The sequence below is a fragment of the Accipiter gentilis genome, chromosome 3 (assembly GCF_929443795.1).
Source record: "Accipiter gentilis chromosome 3, bAccGen1.1, whole genome shotgun sequence".
Lineage (NCBI taxonomy): Eukaryota > Metazoa > Chordata > Aves > Accipitriformes > Accipitridae > Astur > Astur gentilis.
The window spans coordinates 31,345,661-31,365,550 of NC_064882.1; the positions used below are offsets into that span (position 1 = coordinate 31,345,661).

General features: G+C 40.0%; 1 protein-coding gene across 1 annotated transcript; it reads right to left on the reverse strand.

The window, feature by feature from the left end:
- Positions 1–598: 598 nt before the first annotated feature.
- Positions 599–16,944, reverse strand: LAP3 (leucine aminopeptidase 3). The gene is made up of 13 exons (XM_049793016.1): positions 16,773–16,944; positions 16,048–16,163; positions 15,647–15,701; positions 13,708–13,813; positions 12,432–12,591; positions 8,889–9,050; positions 7,707–7,865; positions 6,803–6,927; positions 5,357–5,445; positions 3,827–3,929; positions 2,017–2,096; positions 1,220–1,332; positions 599–1,110 (listed from the first exon to the last, which is right to left on the reverse strand). Exons 1-13 carry the CDS (start codon positions 16,893–16,895, stop codon positions 912–914), a joined length of 1,590 nt encoding a protein of 529 aa, XP_049648973.1. The 5' UTR covers positions 16,896–16,944; the 3' UTR covers positions 599–911.
- Between the last annotated feature and the right edge of the window lie 2,946 nt (positions 16,945–19,890).

The following is a 19,890-nucleotide window of genomic DNA, read 5'->3' on the forward strand; positions in this document are numbered from 1 at the left end:
GACCCGCCTTCTCCTGCCAGGCTCCGGCCGGGGTAAGCACCAGTTCAGCACCGCTCGTTACAGACCAGCGTTTAGCAATAAAAAAACCAACCCACCCTCTGGGCCCGGATCCCCCAAATTCTCAATAAGACATCGCCCCACGTTGTAAGCGTTAAGCCTGTTGGACTTTTGAACTGAACCTGGGAATACTGTCCCTGCGTGGAGCCTGACAGCCTCACACAAGGATGACAGACATCATGCCAGATGGTGGCAGGTTCCCCCCCAAAAAAACCCACCAATTACTAACTCGCATTCATTAGTTTTTGTAGAACAGTTACAAGATACACTCTTGTTAGCGCTCGTTTAAGACTCTCTACGTAATTTAGTGCTGAAGCCATGCTAATCACGCTAATTGCAACAGCTTGAAAAGTCTGATGGTGCATCATTTCTACCTCAATACACACCAACAGCAGTTTTAGTTTTTCTACGGAAAAATGCTAGAACGGCATTTTTATAAACAACTTTGCAGAGTTACCTTTCACAGCACCTACAGTTCATCCAAATCTGAGGCTCAGCTATGATCTCCATCTATTGTTAATTCTCTCTCAACCAAAACACACACCCAAATAAAAGATTTATTGTTTGCAAGAATTATGATTACTTTACGTATAAAATAGGAGTCCAGATGTTTTCCATCATCATGTTTCGGTACTAAATATCTCAATAGTTCAAACAGAATATTTTTTTATTTTAAACTGCATAATATGGGATGACAAATCTCAAAGGTGAGATATTCTTACCCAAATAATGATTTATAAATGCATTTGTAGTTCATTGCCATAGTGAAAATATGCTTGAGGCATTCATTTATGAGTAAAACTTTTAAAGATTTTTTTTCTTAAGGCAGAGTGGATGGTTTTAGAGTAAGTATTTTATTTGGTATTGTGACTGTCTTGACTTAAGCGAGCCACAAACTCTACTAGTGTTCTTGTAGGCCGCCCTGCCATGCCTTTTCGAAGATAGGGCACCTCATCTTTATTCGACATCACACCAGCTATATCTAAATGAGCCCAGTGAGAGGCAGTCACAAATTCCTTCAGGAATGCAGCAGCTGTGCATGCTCCTCCAGCTCTGTGGGAAGCAGAAAAATTGTATTGTTTCTAAAGCAGCACCAACAGCACAAACATTAAACAAATACACTGAAAGAAAGGGGCACATGAAGGATATTGGTACATCTTACCTGCTGTACTTTCCAATGTTACTCAGATCTGCAAGAGGACACTCTGTTACTTGTTTTGTGTAATGTTCAAAAAGAGGCATTCTCCAAACTCTGTCTCCTGTCAGAACGCTGGCCTGAAAAAGAAACAGTGATAAGTTTTGGCAATTTTTTAAACTTTTTTTTAAAACTGCATTTATAAGCCTCAGTATCAGGCATGCTTATTTTTGTTTAGCTTTGATCAGTCTAAAAATCTTCACCCCAATATAATATTAGGAATTTGGAAATACACTGAAAAACAAAACAGTGAATCCTACTTTTTAGGTACTTTGGTGTTAGCTAAAAGGCAAAATCTAAAGACTGCTTTGGTTTTTTCAGGGTGGTTTTTTTTTCCTGACAACACAAATCCTTCTCTTCAGAGACTTCCTTTAGCCATCACACTTCAGCCACTCACGAACCCACTCTGAATTTCTGTCTCAGTGTTTTTAAGCAAGATCAATTATCTTTTTAACATGAACTAATTACTGTCAGTAGTCCTGAGCTTATGCAGATGCAGTAAGTTATCAGAACATGCAGATCCTTGAGATGATGTGCGTGCTGTTTGCTGTATATTAAACCTCACCAAAGAGCTAGTAATAGTCAAAATTAATTATTTTCAATTAAATACAGTACTAGCACCATTCCTACGAGATTTCAAAATGTAGTAACATACCTTTTAGATTTGCATAAAGAAAGACTTTCAGTAACGCACTAAACTTTTCAATAACAACAGCTATTACTGAATTATTATTATGATTTAATAATAAATGCAGATAGCCTACCTCATAAAGGTGAGTCCAAAGCCAGGATGAGTTTGTGAACACCCCTGTGGCAGCAGACCCCAATGCAACATCCATGGCACCTACAGAAATGCACCTTCAAGGTTATACAAAAAAGTCAAAGGTGGACCAGAGCTATTCCTTTGCATCCTGACTCCTCACAGAACTTTCCATTTTTATTTCCCATTATCAGTAATTTCTAAAGTCTGCAAAAACTAAAGATTTTAGTACACTTGCATTTTAAAAAGTTTAAACCTTGTTAAAACATTTATATAATCTAATAGGACAAGAATTCATAAAATTATATTCTGTATCTCATGAAACTAGATTTTCTGGTTTCAGCTTGATGTTTCTTAGCAATATTTCTAATGTAATGTATTCAACAATAACAGTGTCTTCTCAAAAAAAAAAAAAAATCTAAATTTTATTGTTTCCACATAGAAAATGTCAGTGGACTTTTTCCAATTTATAGACTTCTACAATTTTCAAGCTGATACTTTCCCTTTCGTGAATTTCACTTGCATAGATTTTTGCACAGCATCTGTGAATTTACTTTTAAGTGAAAATAATCCTTATCAAAATACTAAACCATGCCTAAACCAGAGGAATTACATATATGTTTATTTATTTGATGCCACAGAACTGCTTCTGTAATGCCAACACTCAATCCTCAGTGAGATTAAAAAAAAAAAAAAAAGAAAGGAAAAAAGTAGTTTAACAAATTGGTATGTCAAAGAAATTTCTACAGGAGCTCTCCTCCTTCCTGCTTGGTGTCCAAGGATCCCAAACACAGAATAATCTATAGCGGGAGGAAGGCCCTTCTTCTGTCATGCCCTTTATATGGGGAATACTTTTACACAAGCCAATGATCTTAAAATCAGCTTCCCTTCTGTCTATTGAAATTTTCCGTAGTGTTTGAGCAGGTAAAACTGATGGAACACAATTTAAAGCGCTAGTAGAGAATATATAGAAAGATGATTATTTTGCTTAGCATATTCATTAACACAGTGGACTCCTGTCCAATCTACTCTTCCATGTTTGCTCTCATTTCAGCTACAGTCACTTCACCCACAACAGTTTGTTACTGCAGTTCATGAGATGCATACACAATGCTGTTTTTAAATTTAAAATTATAACCTCATTCACATACAACTGTAAAGACGAAACAATTAAAACACATTTTATTATGCCTGAAAGTATGCAAACTGCAAATAAGAGATACTTGAGTCAAACGAATTCTTGGGAAGATGATAATGACTTTCCTATTCTATTATCTAGAGACATGGAAACCTGAGCTGGCTCACATAATGGAAGAACTGGTGCTGGCTAGGTCAGAGCTCAGACACTCAGGAAGCCGTTCACAAAGAAGCTAGTTTGGCTCCAGCATGGCGAGTGCCATATGGACCTGGCAAGATTCTTCTACAACCACGCCAGTATCTCTGCAACACACAGCCCTGGGAGCTGGGAGGGCTTAGCTCAGAAATGGAAGCACTGGGAAACATCATGCAGAAACCTCAAAGTCTGCATAGGTTTTCCTGCTCTTACTAGTTGGAACTAGTTCCAACTTCATCTGCACTGCTGAGCATGTACCCTGCATTCCAATACCCTCCCCAGTCCTAGACACACGGTGCAGCTGTATGAGTTGTTAGAGCATAAACTGTGCTAGCTGTTGTTCTAGAACATGTAAAATCATCTCAGTTGCTTTTCAAATTCACATTGGCTTTATATACACAGTGCAACTAATCCATAGCCCAATTAATGAGAGTAACAAAGAACTGACTTGCAAAACGAGCAAGGAAGGGAGACTGCTTACCTGTTAATGTTGCAGCATTGACAATAGCCCTTGCATTAAAATTGTGGGCATAACAGAGAGCATCAGCTAACAGCAGTCTTCCTTCTGCATCTGTGTTATCTACCTTCAGGTGCAAAATTAGTAAAAACAGATTAACTACTGGAAACATCCCTTCCACTGACTTATTTCTTACATATAATCAAACCAAACTTAATTCTTACATATTATCTTAAACAGCTGTCAGATTGTGAATGCACTGTCACAGGCTCTAGGAACTTCAGGTAATCAAAATTTACTCAAACTAAAAAGAAAAAAGATGTATGTTTATAGAATAAAGCATATCTGTAGCTGAGATCGAGTCATCTTTCAGCACTGCAACCTCCTCTGCATGCTGGGCCTCTGTGCTGCTGGCTCCTCAGAAGAGCCTAGAGGCTGGAGAGGTGCTCCAGTGGAGTCTGGGGGGCTGGTTACCATTCCCAGCAAAGCCCCAGGAATCCCAGGGCCTGCTTCTGAGCAAGCACAGAGATCTGGCTAATGGCGACTGCAGAGGAGGAGTACAGATGCATGCCTGGAAACAGTTCCTTGTTATACTGCTTTCTCTTTGGATCTTGAAACTTTTTCCCTTGTAAACAAACAAACAAACAAAAACCCCAAACAAAAACAAACCTCCCCCCCACAATAGCCTCTTTGCTCCTTTCAGGGAAATTTATTATGACTACTGCAAGATTAATTGCATGATATGCTCTGAGTTACTAGCACTTTCTTGCAAATTTCTTCTTTGTGGGGAAATATGTGCCCAGCCTTCTCCCTCAAAGCAGAGGGTGACTGAACTCAGTTTTGGGAGAAGAAGCTCAAGGAACTGGAAGGTTCAGCAAGTCAAAGGTGTCAGAATCACAGAAAGCCAGACAGAGAGAGATAATTAAGCCATCTACTTCTGCACAAAATCAGTGGTCTACAGCACAATGACTTTCAGTACCATTTAATCTATTAGATGAGTATGGAACAGTTTGGATTAAATATAAAATATGTATTTTGGGTACTGATTTGGCAAGCTCCTTTGAACCAACAGCCCCTATGATTCAGAGTTCTGATTGTACAGAGCAGCTTGGCAGTGTTAAAGACCTTGGTTACATCAGCAGGAAACTAATACTCTTACGTCTTACTCCAGATAGCAGGGAGTCTCCTTAAGGGTCTGCTGGAAATAATTAATATGTTATTCATTCTAACTAAGAACCTATATTTAAGATCATCGTAACAACCGCTTGTGCCAAAACAAGATTTTCTAGCATGTTCAGTAAATGTCCATACTTTTCAGCTTTTCATAGCAATTTATAAAACATGTCTAATCTGTTCAATCTATATTTATATTTGAAAGAATCCTATGATAGCAGTTTCTAATTAATATCATGCTTCTTTTTTAAAAAAAGTACATTTGCACTGCTTATCTTTTTAAAGGGTCTTTTCAAACATGTACTTTGACTGCAGTCATATAACTTGATTGATTAAACCAATTCATTAAAAGCACTCAAAATCCAAGTTTCACATGCATACCTGTATTGTTTTTCCATTCCTGGCTCTAACCACATCCCCAGGCTTGTTTGCCTTACCACTGGGCATATTTTCACAGAGGGGTGCCAAACCTCAAGAGAGAAAAGAAAAAGTGCATTACTAGTTTCTTTCTCAGAAAAGATGTAGAAAAAACACTTAGAAAACAACCAAACACCTCCTTAAGAAAACAGTACTATTCTCATCTTGAACTTACGAGTCAATGACTCAAAATCCAAATTTTCCTGTTTACTGAAAGACACATGGTTCAGCTTTCAATCAGGGAATTTCCTCTGCATGTTGCACCACCACATTCTCTCACCTATACCATATACCTCTAGGATTTACTTTTACTTGATGTCCAGACAAGTCAGGTCAGAGGAGCAATAAATACTATCTTAGGTCTTCCATATATGAAAAATTAGTCACATGTAAAGGGATTTCTTTCTTTCTTGAATTAACACTGAGCCAATCAAGCTCTGCTCATTGTAAATAAACATTATGTAATGTCAAGAGGGGTCCAAGGACTCGCCATAGAACTCCAACCATAAGAACAACAGGTAGAGATGAGCAAAAATGAGGGTCAGTGTCAAAACTCCAACTATGAATGGGGTAATGGGATGAAAGGCACTCCACCATTCCTAGGGAAAACCTGCTCCTGGCATAAGGAATAAGCAAACTGTGGACCACCACAGTGGAATTACATACACAGACTTTTACTCCACTGAATTAGCCCTTCCCTTTGCATATTTTTAAATGAGGCATGTCGTGAGGATGTGTGTTTCGCTGCCCTCTACCGGTTGAAGCATAAAAGTGACTAAAATACTCATTTCCTGAAAGTCAAGGTTCTCAAATATAAAACTTATCCTAGAATGGATTACATGTTATCACCAACTGATACTGCCACGGTTGCTGAATCAACTCATTTAATTTTAGCTGTGCAACAGTTCTGCAGAAAAAATCAGCATTGCTTATACTTAAAAATAGTATCAGCAGATTGGTTTTGTTTGTTTGTTTTAGATTTCTCTTCTGCTAAGATATTCACCTAAGGAAACAAGAGTTGATCCCTCTTCCTGTTTAGCTGTGGCAAACACTTATGGAGGTAGCTCAGGTAACTCCTTTTCACTTTTAATTGCTTTTACAGATATCCACATTCCTTCCTGTAATGAAGGATCAGGACTTCTGAAAAACTCATTGCTCTCCCAAGATCTAAAAATCATGCCTTCAAAATTTTAATTTGGTGTTGCAATATTTTATGCAAGCAAAGATAGAAATTTTTTTATAAGCAAGTAAAAATGGAAGAGAGGCTGAACAAGGGAATGAGAGAAGTAGGTCTGCGAGAGTCCATGACATTTCTATTAAGACCATTAAAACTGCTGATACTAGAAAATTACTGTCTAAACGGAATCTTGTAAAATGAAGAGTTTTGGATTCTCACACAAACACACTTACCAATTATGTTAAGAGGTAGATTTAAAGCTGCTGCTGTCACAATGGCTGAACAGACAGTTGCTGCCCCTCCCATATCTGCTCTCATTGCATCCATACCCGATGACGGCTTCAGTGAAATGCCACCACTGGAACAAACAGCACAAGCATCAACCAACATTTAGGAGTTCGATGTTGCATACGTTGATAATATTCCATCCATCAGTATGTTTTAGCACCAAATATCAGTAAATGCTAGACTTGATGTTTTCAAATATTCCTGCAACACCCTAGTAAACGTACTGAAAGCAAGGTATCTGGGTTTTCATTTCAGATAAAATAATGTCCCTGAGTTATTTCGTCATAATTAGGATGCCACAAAAATCCAGGTAATCTGCAGCAGTCTAACTCAGTGGTCTTCATAATAGCAGAAGAGCACAAAACAAGAATAAAATAGGACACTTGGTAAAATCAGCATATGGAAGGGGAACAGACTGATAAATTCTTCAGTTGTTATGTGACATGAAAAGCAGTTATAAGGAACTGCTGCAAAGAATAAACTATTTTCTCTTTCCTTAAGCATGATGTAGATGTCCAGTGACAAACTGCAATTCTAAACATGTAAATTCTTCATCCAGAGGTTTGTTCAGGCCAAAGAAAAAAAAAAATAGCACGTTCTTTGTTTTGTTTACCTCTGAATTTCCATTTTCCCCTTACAAGATGAGGGCCTATCAATTCCTACTTTGTCCAACCACTCACTCAAGCTTGTCTTACCCCCAGGAAAGGCAGCACAATCTACTATATAAGGCAAATTCACTGGAATGGCATTGGAAGATGTGCTGAGCAAAGAAAAAGCATCTCCCCGTTGCACATGAATAGCAGGAAGGCATTTTCCCCCCTCTAATCATTAAAATATTAGCATACATACCTGTCAAATGTAACTCCTTTTCCTACAAATACCAATGGGGAGTCATTTGTATTAGCACCACCTAAATAGTGAATCTCCAGAAAGATGGGAGGTTCAGCCGAACCCTTAGCTACACTCAGGAATGCTCCCATCTGTTGTGTTGCTATCCAAGATTCCGGTCTGGAATAGAAATTTATATATATTTTTTTTTTATTGGACACTTTGACTGAGGTGATTTTGTTTGTTTTTAAGAGATCACAATTCTTGAAGGTTCATACACAAACTATTAATTTAATTTAGTTAGTTAATTTGAAAACTGCCATTTAAATCCAACCGTTATTACTTTTTTTGTGAAACAGAAAAATACTTCATTGAAGTTGTTGCTTGATTTTTGTTTTGCCTCGTTTTAAAAAAACAACCAAAACAACAGAACAAAAAACAGCTCCTCTACATTGTCTGCATCAGAAACATTATCTTTCACTTGCCCCTAAGGCCATAGTCTCTGAAGGCATATGAAGTAACAATATCACAGCAGGTTACAGTTTAGCTTTCTGCTATCAATATGGTTAACTACAGTTAAAGTTGATTTCCCTCAGTCTTTTGCTTTTCAACAAAACAGCCTCCAACACTTGCACAACCAGTTAGCCCATTCCCACCAAAGAACAGTAACTAGAAATTCAAAGTCAAGAAGCATTAGCTGTCCAAATTCAATTGCAAGGGCCTTTACAGCTCCATCTCAACATTTTTAAAAGACAAATAAGAAACTCCCAACAATAACAGCAATAAATAGAGGATGTTTAATTACCACATCCAAACAAAAATCGAAGGTGTGTATAAAACCCACTTGGGAAGAAAACAAAAGGTATTAGAAAAAAGGTACCTAGTATTTGCCCTCTTATTCACCAAGTCTTCATCAGGCTTCCTTTCACAGCATATGTGTTAATTAAGCAGTAAATGACTGCACGACTAATTGACAGTTAATCATTTTACTGTGTCACAGTATCTAGCTTACTAGGCAAACTAGAAGTTCACCTCCTAATTCTGAGAGTAGGTTGCAGTGTGGGCACCCCTCATACCTTTTTGCCAAACACTTCCTCTGCTTTTGTTATTTGAAGTGGCAGAGTGAAAATGAAAGCCTGCTGCAGATTTGAATAACCTGGACGGTATCTTACTCTATAGAGGAATCATTTCACTGGAATTTACCTTATATGGACCTTCACATTGCTGAAACTTCTGAGCTTCTGTTCAATATGTTCAGCAAATTTGATTGGAGTTATATAATTAGCTGGAGCCTCCATAAGGTACCGAGCAAGGTTCTGACCCTCAGCGTAGATAACACCTTTTTGCCAGGCTTCACTTTCCGCACTAAACAACACCATACAATAATCAGGATTATAAACATTTGCAAAAGTAAGATGTTGTCAGCATCCATCTGTTCTCTCCTGTCTGAAAATGCGGTATCATTAATTTGGGGCAATTAAGAATGTCATAGTAATCTTACTATTGGGAATTTAGTATGAGATCCAAGGTGCATCTAGTCTAGTAGCTCATCTCTGGTTCTAGTCAGTGCCAATTGCTTCACAGAAAGCTAGAAGAATCCTAGAACAGACAAATGTAACATTATCTAATACATTAGGTGTTGTTCTAATCCTTACTAGTCAAGAGATTGGCTTAAATGGTTAAGCACAAGGTTTAATACCCCTTCCAAAATTTGTAATTGCATTAATTATAACAGCCCTGGAAGTTTTTTATTTACCATACAAAGCCTCCAATTCTGTTTTTCACTTTACTGAAATACAATTATGTGATAAGAGTGGAATTTGGATCACATTTCACAGTGCACTCAAGGCATTTTGCTAATGAATGACAGAGCAAACATTGGAAGAGCTGCCTGCACAGGAAATGGGGATGTCTCTCTGGTTACTTTGCTACTTTGTACTACCGGTACAAAACCTTCCATTTTACTGAGACAGAACTGAAACACTTACTTGCATTAAAAGATACCACGAAAGAACACAGTGAAGAAGGAATCTAGAAACATTGCCTGGATATGGAGGGATGTAATTAAGAAGCCAAATCTCAGCTGACACTGAAACAGGCAAGAAGTAGGTCAGGCAACAAGATGACTTCAACAGGTACATCAGGAAAAGGAAGGTCAGTAATAATGCTGTCCCCTCACTAAATGGGGCAGGCAATCCAGTGAACACCGAGAAGACTGAAGTTCTCAATGCCTGCTTTGCATCAGTCAATAATTACTAAGGTGGGCTTCCACATTTCCAGGTACTTTGTGCTTAAGGTTTGGGAAAGAAAGGTACTACCCATGGCAGAGGAAGATAGACTTAGGACTGCTTAAGGAAGCTGGACATACACAAGTCCTTGGTAGCACGCAGGATATAGCTGAGTGCTGAGGGAGCTGCCTGCCATCATTGCAAGTCTGCTCTCTTTGAGTTTGAAAGGTCATGGTAACTGAACGTGGTCCCTGATAATTGGAAAAAGGACAAATACCAATCTTTAAGAATGGCAAGGAGGATATAGGGAACTACAAGCCAGTTATCCTAGACTAATCCCCTAAAAGTTTATGGAGAAAGTCATCTTGGAAGCCACTACCAGGTACATGAAGGACAAGATGGTCACCGGGAACAGTCATTATAGATTTATTTGGGGCAAATCATGCCTGATGAACTTGACTGTCTTTTATGATGAGAGGGTTGGCACAGAGGACGACCGTGGATGTCATTTATCTGCTTTAGCGAGGTTTTCACATGGAATCCTTGCAGACAAATTGAGAAAACTTGAACTGGAGGGGTAGACTACAAAATGGGTGAAGAACTGGAAGAACCGTTGGGCTCAGAAGATAGCAGACAACAGTTGAATGGTCTAGCTGGCAGTTAGTTATGTGTGGTATTCCTCAGGGGTTGATACTGAGGTCGATACCTTCACCAACAACTTGGACAATGAAAAGTACCATCAGAAGTTCGTGGAAAGCATCGCATTGCAGGGAGCAGCTGAAATGGAGAGGGTGGGGCCACCATTCACAGGGGTCTTGACAAGCTGAAGGAATGCACCAAGCGGAACATCGTGAAGTTTAACAGGCTGGCGTAAAGTCCTGTACCTGGGACAGGACAGCTCTATGCAACAGTCAGGCTGGACACTGACTAGACAGAAAGCAACGGTGCAGAAAAGAACCTGGGGATCCTGGTGGACAAGTTGAGCAGGAGTAAGCAGTGCATTACTGTGGTGACAAAGGCCAACCACGTATTGCATTGGATTAGAGCATAGCCAGTATGTTAAGGGAAATAATTATTTACCTCCTTGGCATTTGTGAGGCTGCATCTGGCTACATCTTCTGGCTGCCTCTAGCTACGTCCACTTTTGCGTTTCTGAATACAAAACCAATACTGATAAACTAGAGAAGGTCCAAAGGAGGGCCCCTTAGAGGGGTAGGGAGCTGAAGCACATGGCATATGAGGAGAAGCTAAGAGAATTGGATTTGTTTCACCTAGAGAAGAAAAAATGAGGAAAGATCTAACTGCAGTCTTTCCTCTACCCTTAAATAGGGTTTATAGAGAAGATGAAGACAAACATATCTCAGAGCTGCACAGTAAGAGGGTAAGAGACAATGGTCTCAAGATTCAACAAGGGAAACTGCAAAAAATTCACCATGAGTGTAGTTAAGCACTAGAACAGATGGCCCAGTGAGGTTGTGGAATTTTCAACTCCGGAGATATTCAAAATTGGGCTAGACAAAGGGCTGATCAATGTGATCGAGCTTTAAAGTCGTACGTAACTTCCAGGTTATCCCTAATCCAAGTTGGATCTGGACTAGATGACCTCCAGAGGTCCTTCCTAACCTATATACAAAAATTACTTCCAGTGTCATAAGTGGTCATAGGACCGCCTATGTTTTCAGGAAATGTTTATTTAATATAAATGTGATTGGCTCCCAAACGATCTGCTGTGTTACAAAATGGAAAGCGTTGCATGTGGCTTAATAAGACATGCTTAAATTGAGATGGTTTTATTTTATTTCACTAACTTCCTCATAAGGAAGGACTTTTTCCTGTATAAAGTACATATGGGAAATACCTCTCCTCTGCATGACAGAATATCCTATATGGAAGGTCCAAAGTCCACTCTGACAGGGTAAAAGAGGATTAATAAAACTTTGTTCTGGAACCAAAAGCTCTGATATTACTTTCTGCTCTCAAGTAACAGTGATGTCTGTCTAAAGGCCAGAAGCACCCAAGCTTCTCTTCTTGCATTATACTCTGTGAATGCAAACATAACAACTGAACTATGCAAAACGTCTCCATCATGACATGGTCTGGTGTCAATTAGCACTTCCTGATTCTCAGAAGGATTTATTTGTTTATGGAGTTTGAAGTACCTCTGCTCCACAATTTTGGCATGCAATACCAACAGAAGTCCTTTTACATCACAACTATGCTTCAGGTAATTTTTTACTTGTATTTTCAACTTGGGCTTTCTTTTCTATGAAGCAGCATTTACTAACCCTTAACCTCAGAAAATGGCATACTAACAAAGCATATGGAGCAAACACTATAAATATACTTGAGATGTCAAATACTTCAGGAAATTCAAAGGAGTAGGAGGAGTTAAGAGGGATATTGCTGCTAGCCCTATTCTTTCAGTTTTCTGTTTTTCTCATGCGCAAGCATGCACACAGTTCTATAAATAAATAAACAAACAGATAAATAAATAGGCAAGCTTTCCTTTTGCCATCACCTTCCATGAAGCTGAGGAGTAACTACAGGTTTCTTTTTTTGCTTCAGCTCATTATATTCATGCAATCCAAGGACAGCGCCTTCTGCAGCTGCTTGAGCATCTCCACAGGGGTCTACTTCAACACAAGGGATCTCCAGATCTTGTATCTGTCTACAGCCAACTGAAAAATACAGTACAGAACTAGTAGGCTGAGTATTGCACAGAACAGCAAAACAGGTGTCTGAGGTGATCAACATGACATTTCAAGGAAAAAATAAATTTAACTCAAGATATCTGAGTTTATAAGTAAATCAAAAAGATCATGCAGTAGAATAATTAAAAACACTAATGACCATATACTGACAAATTTTGACTAAAATTATCACTTGATGAATTGTAATGATTAAGACATTTCACAAGAATAAAAAGGACAGTCCACACTTGTTCCAGTTCCTTTAAGCTCACTCTATATCAAAGAAAAGCTTTATCGTTCTGGAGTGCTATAGATTATGACTATCTACAGGTATGGAAATTCACTGTAATTTAGTTTTTTGCTAAGAATGTATGACTGCTCTTTTCTTCCAAATGAGTTTATACACACTTTTATAAACAAACAGAAAAATACCATAACACATTCCATAAATTCTATTTTGTACCCAAATAATTTAACAATGTTTTGGCAGCTGGTGAGACAATGTGGGCTAGCACTTCAGACATATAGCTGTCATACATGTGTGACTGACCTCCAGTCTCAGATTATAAACTCTGCAGTGATAACTCTTTCTATTCTTGTTTTATGCACACTTAGATGCAGCAGTCATCCTTGATTAAGATGGAGAGGCCTCCTCTGCCTATGAGGGATAACATACTGAATCATACTACTGATGCTGTGAAAGATAGCAGTTTGTAACACAAATAACTCCTTTACAAACCAAGTGGCAAAAGTAAATACATGTGCATACTTGAGTACAGCATGCGCATAAAGTGAATCGGTGATGCTCTCAGACCTCAAAATGTAGTAACTAAACAAGTGCCTTTTCAATATCACACTCTTTAGGAAAGTTATTTGATATAAATAACTGCAGCTACCTGTCTGCAGATTGATTTACATGGCCTATAACTCCTTCCTCACTAAGGAAAAACTTATATGAGTATCAGTGACAAGAAACGCATTTGCCAAACCATGAAGTAGGTTTTGCATTTCAAAACAAAATCATGTCTAGAGACACTCTTCAAAAATGGAACATGCTGCAGTATTGCAATAGTTTTATAGACAAAATGCTTAAAAATAGTTAACCTGCAACGGCTGCACGAATATTTTCTTTGCCTTCATTCCAGTTTTCTTGCTCATTTACTCCGGCATTCTTCTTACCCAAGCCAACTACAACCACGCTTGGAAAGTCCTAGATGAAGCCGACACACAAATGAATTCACTTTCCTCATTGTTACAGCCACAGCAAAGAGTTGTTAAAAAGACCTTACTTTTCAAATCAAACCAAGCACAGCATTAAAATATATTCAGTACTTCATGTTACATACATTTCTTCATCAAGAGTGTCAGTATGGTGCCACTGTCTTGCACTCCCAATCATTTGCCACAGGCATGCAACCAGTTGTTCTCCTGTCTGGTTAATAGTTCTATGTGTATTGCAGCAGATAGGGCTTTATGCTCAACACATAGCAAAACTGATACTTCTAAGGGCAAGTCTAAGAGTCCTTTGAAAGCAGATCCAGCTTTCCAGTTGCAGCAAAGGCCAGAACTGAGCTGGAGAAGTGTAACCTTTTTTGGCACAGTACTATGTTCAAGGAGATAAAATCGCTTCAAAGGCTGAGCCTATTAGCTCAGCTCAGGAGCTGAGCTGGCATGATTTGCCAGGTAACAAACCAAAGCTGCACAGAGGTACACAGCTCTAGAACTCAGAAAAGCAAAGTAGTACAGCAGACTAAACGCTTGCCTTATAAGCTGCAAGCAGAAGGCAAAAAGGAAGAAATAACAAAGATTAAAACAGCCTTTTAAGAATGAGTCAAATTTGTATAAAACTCAAGGTTATATATGTGAAGACTTCCCATAGCTCTGAAGAAAAATGAAGTTAATCTTAGGCTTTCCCTTCCATCACAAAGAGCTGCTCTGTCAGATTCTAACAATCAGCTTTCAAACTGTTACACTGTAGTAAAGTCTTTTAGTCCACAAGATGCTGAAACCAGTGTTAGCTTTTTAGAAGATTCAAGTTAACATTTTTTTAGTTATCATTATTTTACAGACTTAGAAGAGTGCGTAAGGCCAAATTCTACTGCCTTCTCTTACAGAGATTTGCTACTCACTTCAGAGGCCATCCTGTATGCAGAACTGGGATAACAGCACCATCAGTGGACTCAACTTCCATGAAATTTCCAAGAGCCTTTCTACTGAGACCAGTGTCACCTGTCCGGGGTCTCCACACAGGAATTTATACATGGTAGGCAATACTCACTATAAATTGATCTATTTAAAATCATTTAAATAGCACTAATGTAATATTCAGTTACTTAGGCAGGGACACCTAGTGTCATATTACATGTCTGCCTAGCCTCTAGCTACTACTCCAGAAAGGCACAAATGGTAACCACATTTGCCAGCTCCATGTAGGTGCATTAGATGTATTAGGGCTTCTCAAATGGCACCAAAAGCCTAACTTTAAGCAGATGAATCCCCATCTCATGCTCTTGTGATAGGTCACGTCTGTGCAGACAGAAGTCCTGCTTGAAGAACAGTCCCACGTCTTGTTTTCAGAGGTTTCAAGCAAACAACTTTAAAACCTCTGATTAAAGCCTACGACGGGACTACCTTGTGTTAGAACTGTCATGTTAGGAAGGCCTTTGCACACACCGGTACACACTTGCACACTCACTCCTCCTGAACACAGAAGGCACAGTAGAAGTCTGATCCAGAACTGTTGTGCTTCAGCTCATTCAGGAAGCAGTTATTCAGAGCACACCACCTTTGCAGCAAACTTGTCGAAATCTTCTCCATTTGCAGCACAGCGGAGGGAGTACAGGATCGTGCAAAAGGCCACGAAAACATGGGCAGTGCAGAACAGGAGGTTTCAATAAGAACCCCATGTTTTGTTGAGAGGGATGAGAGCGGGAAGAAGAGCAGAGCATTTATACAAGCACAGCAGTGAACCCAGCTTAAAATACGATGTAAGGGCAAACCTCACACATTAATCAATACGCACACCAAAATTCAAAGTTCATACCTGATGCAAACCATGGAATATGTGTGTTTTGCCTTTCTTCAAAGGTGGCCCACATCTAGGACGCAAAAAGATTCTTTTCAATAAAGAAGTCTTTATTGGTGATAAATCTTACAGTACTACGTTCCCTCCACAACCATACAGTGCTCCTCAACACCGCACTGGGACACTCGGCTCAGTGCTGATTCACAGAAAAGCACAATTCCCACAAACAATTTGCATCTGTTTCCTCAGTGCTTAGCTTTTTCCACTGGAGTTCCCCTCCAAAGTGCTTGGCCTGGTAGAAGCAAATACCAGCCTGAGAAGTGGTATGAATACAAACACTAATAATGATAAAAAAAGATCATTCTTATTGGCATTTGCAGGTACTTTTAATTCATTTCAGAAGCTTATTACACACTTACACGGACAGAAGTTCTCTCAGCTTTCCAGACACAAGTCTATCGAAAGCATCTCCTGCACTAGTGAGCTGGGCAGCACCTTCATCCTTTTCACTTGAGTAGATTCCCAGAACAAGACCCTAAAAAAGGACACGCATTAATGTAAACAACATGGAATTTAGAGACCCATCTGAAAGGCAGCAAGCACGCTGTTCAAACCATAGCTGCTGCTGTCTTATGTTCATCTCGGTTTACATACTTATATAATGTGACGCACAGAGCGGCACCTTGGTAAACCAGGATAAACTGCTTTTAGGCGTGAAAAAGACATTAGACACACTATAACTAAAGTTATAATCATTTTTCCTAACACGCAGAGACACAAACTCTTTCAATCTGTAGTTTTAAGCACAAAAGAGCTTCCCCCCCCCCCCCCCCCGGAACGCAGATCTCCAGCCAGGTGCATCCAGGAGGAGCACAGGGGGCCGGCCGCCCGACTCCCGACTCAAGCCCATCGGCAGAGCAGGGAGGTGCCGGGGCAGGAAGGCGGCTCTGCCCCGGCAGGGAACCCCTCCGGGGCGCGGCCTCCCAGCGGCCCCAGCACGGCCGCCCCCCCAGGCACGGCGCCCACCCCGGCGCCGCAGGTTGAGGAGTTGAAGCCCCAGGATGGAGCTGGGGGGCACACGGCGGCCCCGGAGCCGGGCGCCGGGCACGCTCAGCCGTGAGCTGCCGAGCCCTCTCTCTCTCACCTTCCCGCCCGCCCCGCGGCTGTAGCCCCGCGGCGAGGGCCCCTGCGCCGAGCAGCTGCAGGCCAGGGGGAGGTCCCGGCTGAGGCGGCGCGCAGCCACCCTCCGCACCCAGGGCAGCAGCATGGCCGGCTGGCAGGCAGGCAGGCAGGCAGGGAGGAAGGGAGGCCGGCCGGCCTGCCGCCACCTGACCCCGGCGCGCTGACGGCCTCATCGGCCGGCGCCGCGCGGGGCGGGGCCGGGGCCGGGGCCGGGGCGGAGGGCGGCCCGTAGGAAGAGCTGGCAAGCCAGGGTCTGCAGGGCCGCCAGGGGGTCCTGCGTTGTTTACGTGCGTGTGAGACTTTGTACCGCTAGGAGTGGGGGGCGACTCGGTGTCAGGGCGGGGGTTTTGCCCTCCTGTGGTATGGTCTGGATAAGTATTGGGACGGGCTGCTGAGGATGAAACAACTGCTCGGGTGGGCTTGACCACAGACTTTAAAAAACCAGTCCTGGTATGCATGCGGTATCTTTAATTTGCATATCGAAGATTAAAATGTAAATGGCTAATGAAAAAATAAAGTTTTATTGCAAATGCAAAGACAACAAATTGACATTACTTTCATTGTAGGATGGTGGTTTACCGGTATAATATTACCGCACCTGTCTAGGAAGTTGATTAGGTTCTAAGAGAAAGCAGTAACAATCCCAGGCTGAAATTAAAAAAAAAAAAATAAATAAAAAAACGTGCTAAGTGAAAATAGGAGACCAATGAGAATGACTGTGGTTATATTTTATCAGGAAAATTCACACCAGAATATTGGGTCATCGGCGTAATGTCAGAAGTAGATTTACGCTTCTCTAGCAAAAGCACTGTATGGAAAAGAACTGTTTGGAGTTTGCTGCCATTTATTCTGTCATCAGTATGAAGAGCCAGAGTTTCAGTGGCACTGAACATGCGCTGGATTTTGATGTCAAGTGATCCTTTTTTTCTTTTTTGGGGGGGTGGGTGGTGTCAGAAGTACGAAACATAGATTATAAGTAATTTGCTTTTATACGTGAGAGAGTCTGGCATCTTAACCACACTATGTATAACAATTAGTTTGCTTTTGCATACCTCTGTAACTGAACTTGCACTGTCGCATCAGCAGAACATGACGAAGAAGGGTAGCTGGGCTTATTCTCTAACAGTATATTGCAGTTCCCACCTAACCGCTTTTTCCATTACATGGTACAGAGAGAAATAACATGTCTTATTAAGGACAGCAGCACTCGAGTCAATGACTGAGGGAAATTGCAGCCATTTTGATTTGTCCTGTAAAATTACATTCTTTAATATTAAATCATAACATTATTTAAATTATTTAAAGAATCAAAGTCGTAACTAGTTTTTAGCTTCATTTATTTTCGAGAGGCTCTTACAATCAATAGTTTCTTAGTTCTTTGAAGAATAGCTCCATAGCTTCTCTATGTCCTGCATGGAGCTGCTATATATTCTGCATGTACGAATTAAGTGGGTATTTTCAGGGTATATGAAGTTGTCTTTAATTTTATGAAAAGACAGGATTTGACCCGTAATGACTTCAAAGTTCTGGGCAGATATTGCTCATAAATGTTCTCATTTGGGATTTCAAATCTTCCAAGTAAAAAGTACCCCCAAAGAAGTCTTCACTTCCACATGTTGAGCATGCATATGATCAGATACACTATGTGAAGTATATCTAAAATGAAAATGTGTAAATAAAGTAGATCACACTTATATCAAGTCCCACATTTTTTGAAAGTATTTTGTGATGTACAAGGGAAAGCTGAAAAGGTCTAAGTGGTAGACTTAACTATTGTTAACCTTCAGGTATGCTTTTTAATTGTACGTCTTAACTATGTGTAATTGCATTTAACCTTTTTTTTTCCCAGACAGAATTTCGCAGGGCAAATGTGCTATGCATTGTCCCATCAGCAGGTCTTGGCAGTGCTTAAACTGAGACAACCTGTGCAACTGAAAGGTTAGTTTAGCCTTGTATCTGTTTAATTTAGCTTAATTCATGCATGGTAATACCTCTGTCCACTCTAAAGTGAACTAAAAATACTATTTTCTCAAAAGTCACAAAACAGTCATTGGGTAATAATGTTATTTGGTCATTCAACTCATGCAGCTACAATATCCCACAATAATACTTAATACATCTGCTGTGAGAAATCTTCTTTTGGACTATTACTGCAGAGCATGGTTCATTGTTGAGTAGATTCAAAACAAGAAATTGAAAAGCTCATCAGCCCAGCTATACCTCTTTAATTTTATTTATACAGTGTAATGGTTCTTTCAGAGCTACGGTGACCTATCTAGGAATCCAGTCCAACAAATCTTTAATCCTGTCCTTACCTAAGTAGTCCCACAGCTCTTACTCAATAACTAGTTTTTTGGCGAAGTTTGGGGAGCATTAAGCAGTTCATTAGCAGTATGAAAAATGTGTTCTAATAAATACATATTAGTACTACTGAAAAGCATTTCTGAAACAATTGGTCTGTATGGAGGATTTTAAAATCTGCTTCCTTTTCACTTCCTAAAGAGAATTATATTTAGTAAAGGCTAAGTTACGTGTTACAATATAATTCTTTCTGTACAACAACTATGTCTAAATTATATGTTCATAGAACAATTATAAATGACAAATTTTTAATTTTCTAATTACTTGTGTAATTATACTACAGTTTAAGGCTGTCTCTTTCAGAGCCACTCAGAATTTTCTGGGAGGTGAAGGTGGTGGTACCACAGAGGCCTCTGTGGACAGTTTTCTGGACAGTGCTGTGCTGTTACCATCTAAGGCACCTTCATAGACTGGGTTGGTTTGCTGCCCGTCCATGTACGGGGTATCGCACCATCTTCCTGGGGTCACGGCCCAGAGGCTGAGTGAAAGCACCAGTAAAATTAGAAGAACAATGAAATAAGTGGGTGGTATAAATTAGGAATCACCTTTTCTGCCTTTCTGAGTCTCCTTTATGCTAGAATTGTACCAGTGCTCTAGACTCATCAAAACTTTCCAGCTGTCTCTTAAATTGTCATGGGAGTTTAAAAAAAAATTTAGTGCTCCTAAAAAATGTGGCTAACACTGTCTTGAAGAAGACAGATTATTAGGGCCTATTGCAG

What these genes read in the sequence shown, in the direction of transcription:
- LAP3 (XM_049793016.1), bottom strand. Translation starts at nt 16,895, where the DNA reads ATGCTGCTGCCCTGGGTGCGGAGGGTGGCTGCGCGCCGCCTCAGCCGG. An exon ending in TATTCCATGGTTTGCATCAG is followed by an intron (nt 13,814 to 15,646) that starts GTATGAACTTTG and finishes GGCTTCATCTAG; the next exon opens with GACTTTCCAAGCGTGGTTGT. An exon ending in AACATTGGAAAGTACAGCAG is followed by an intron (nt 1,111 to 1,219) that starts GTAAGATGTACC and finishes TGCTTCCCACAG; the next exon opens with AGCTGGAGGAGCATGCACAG.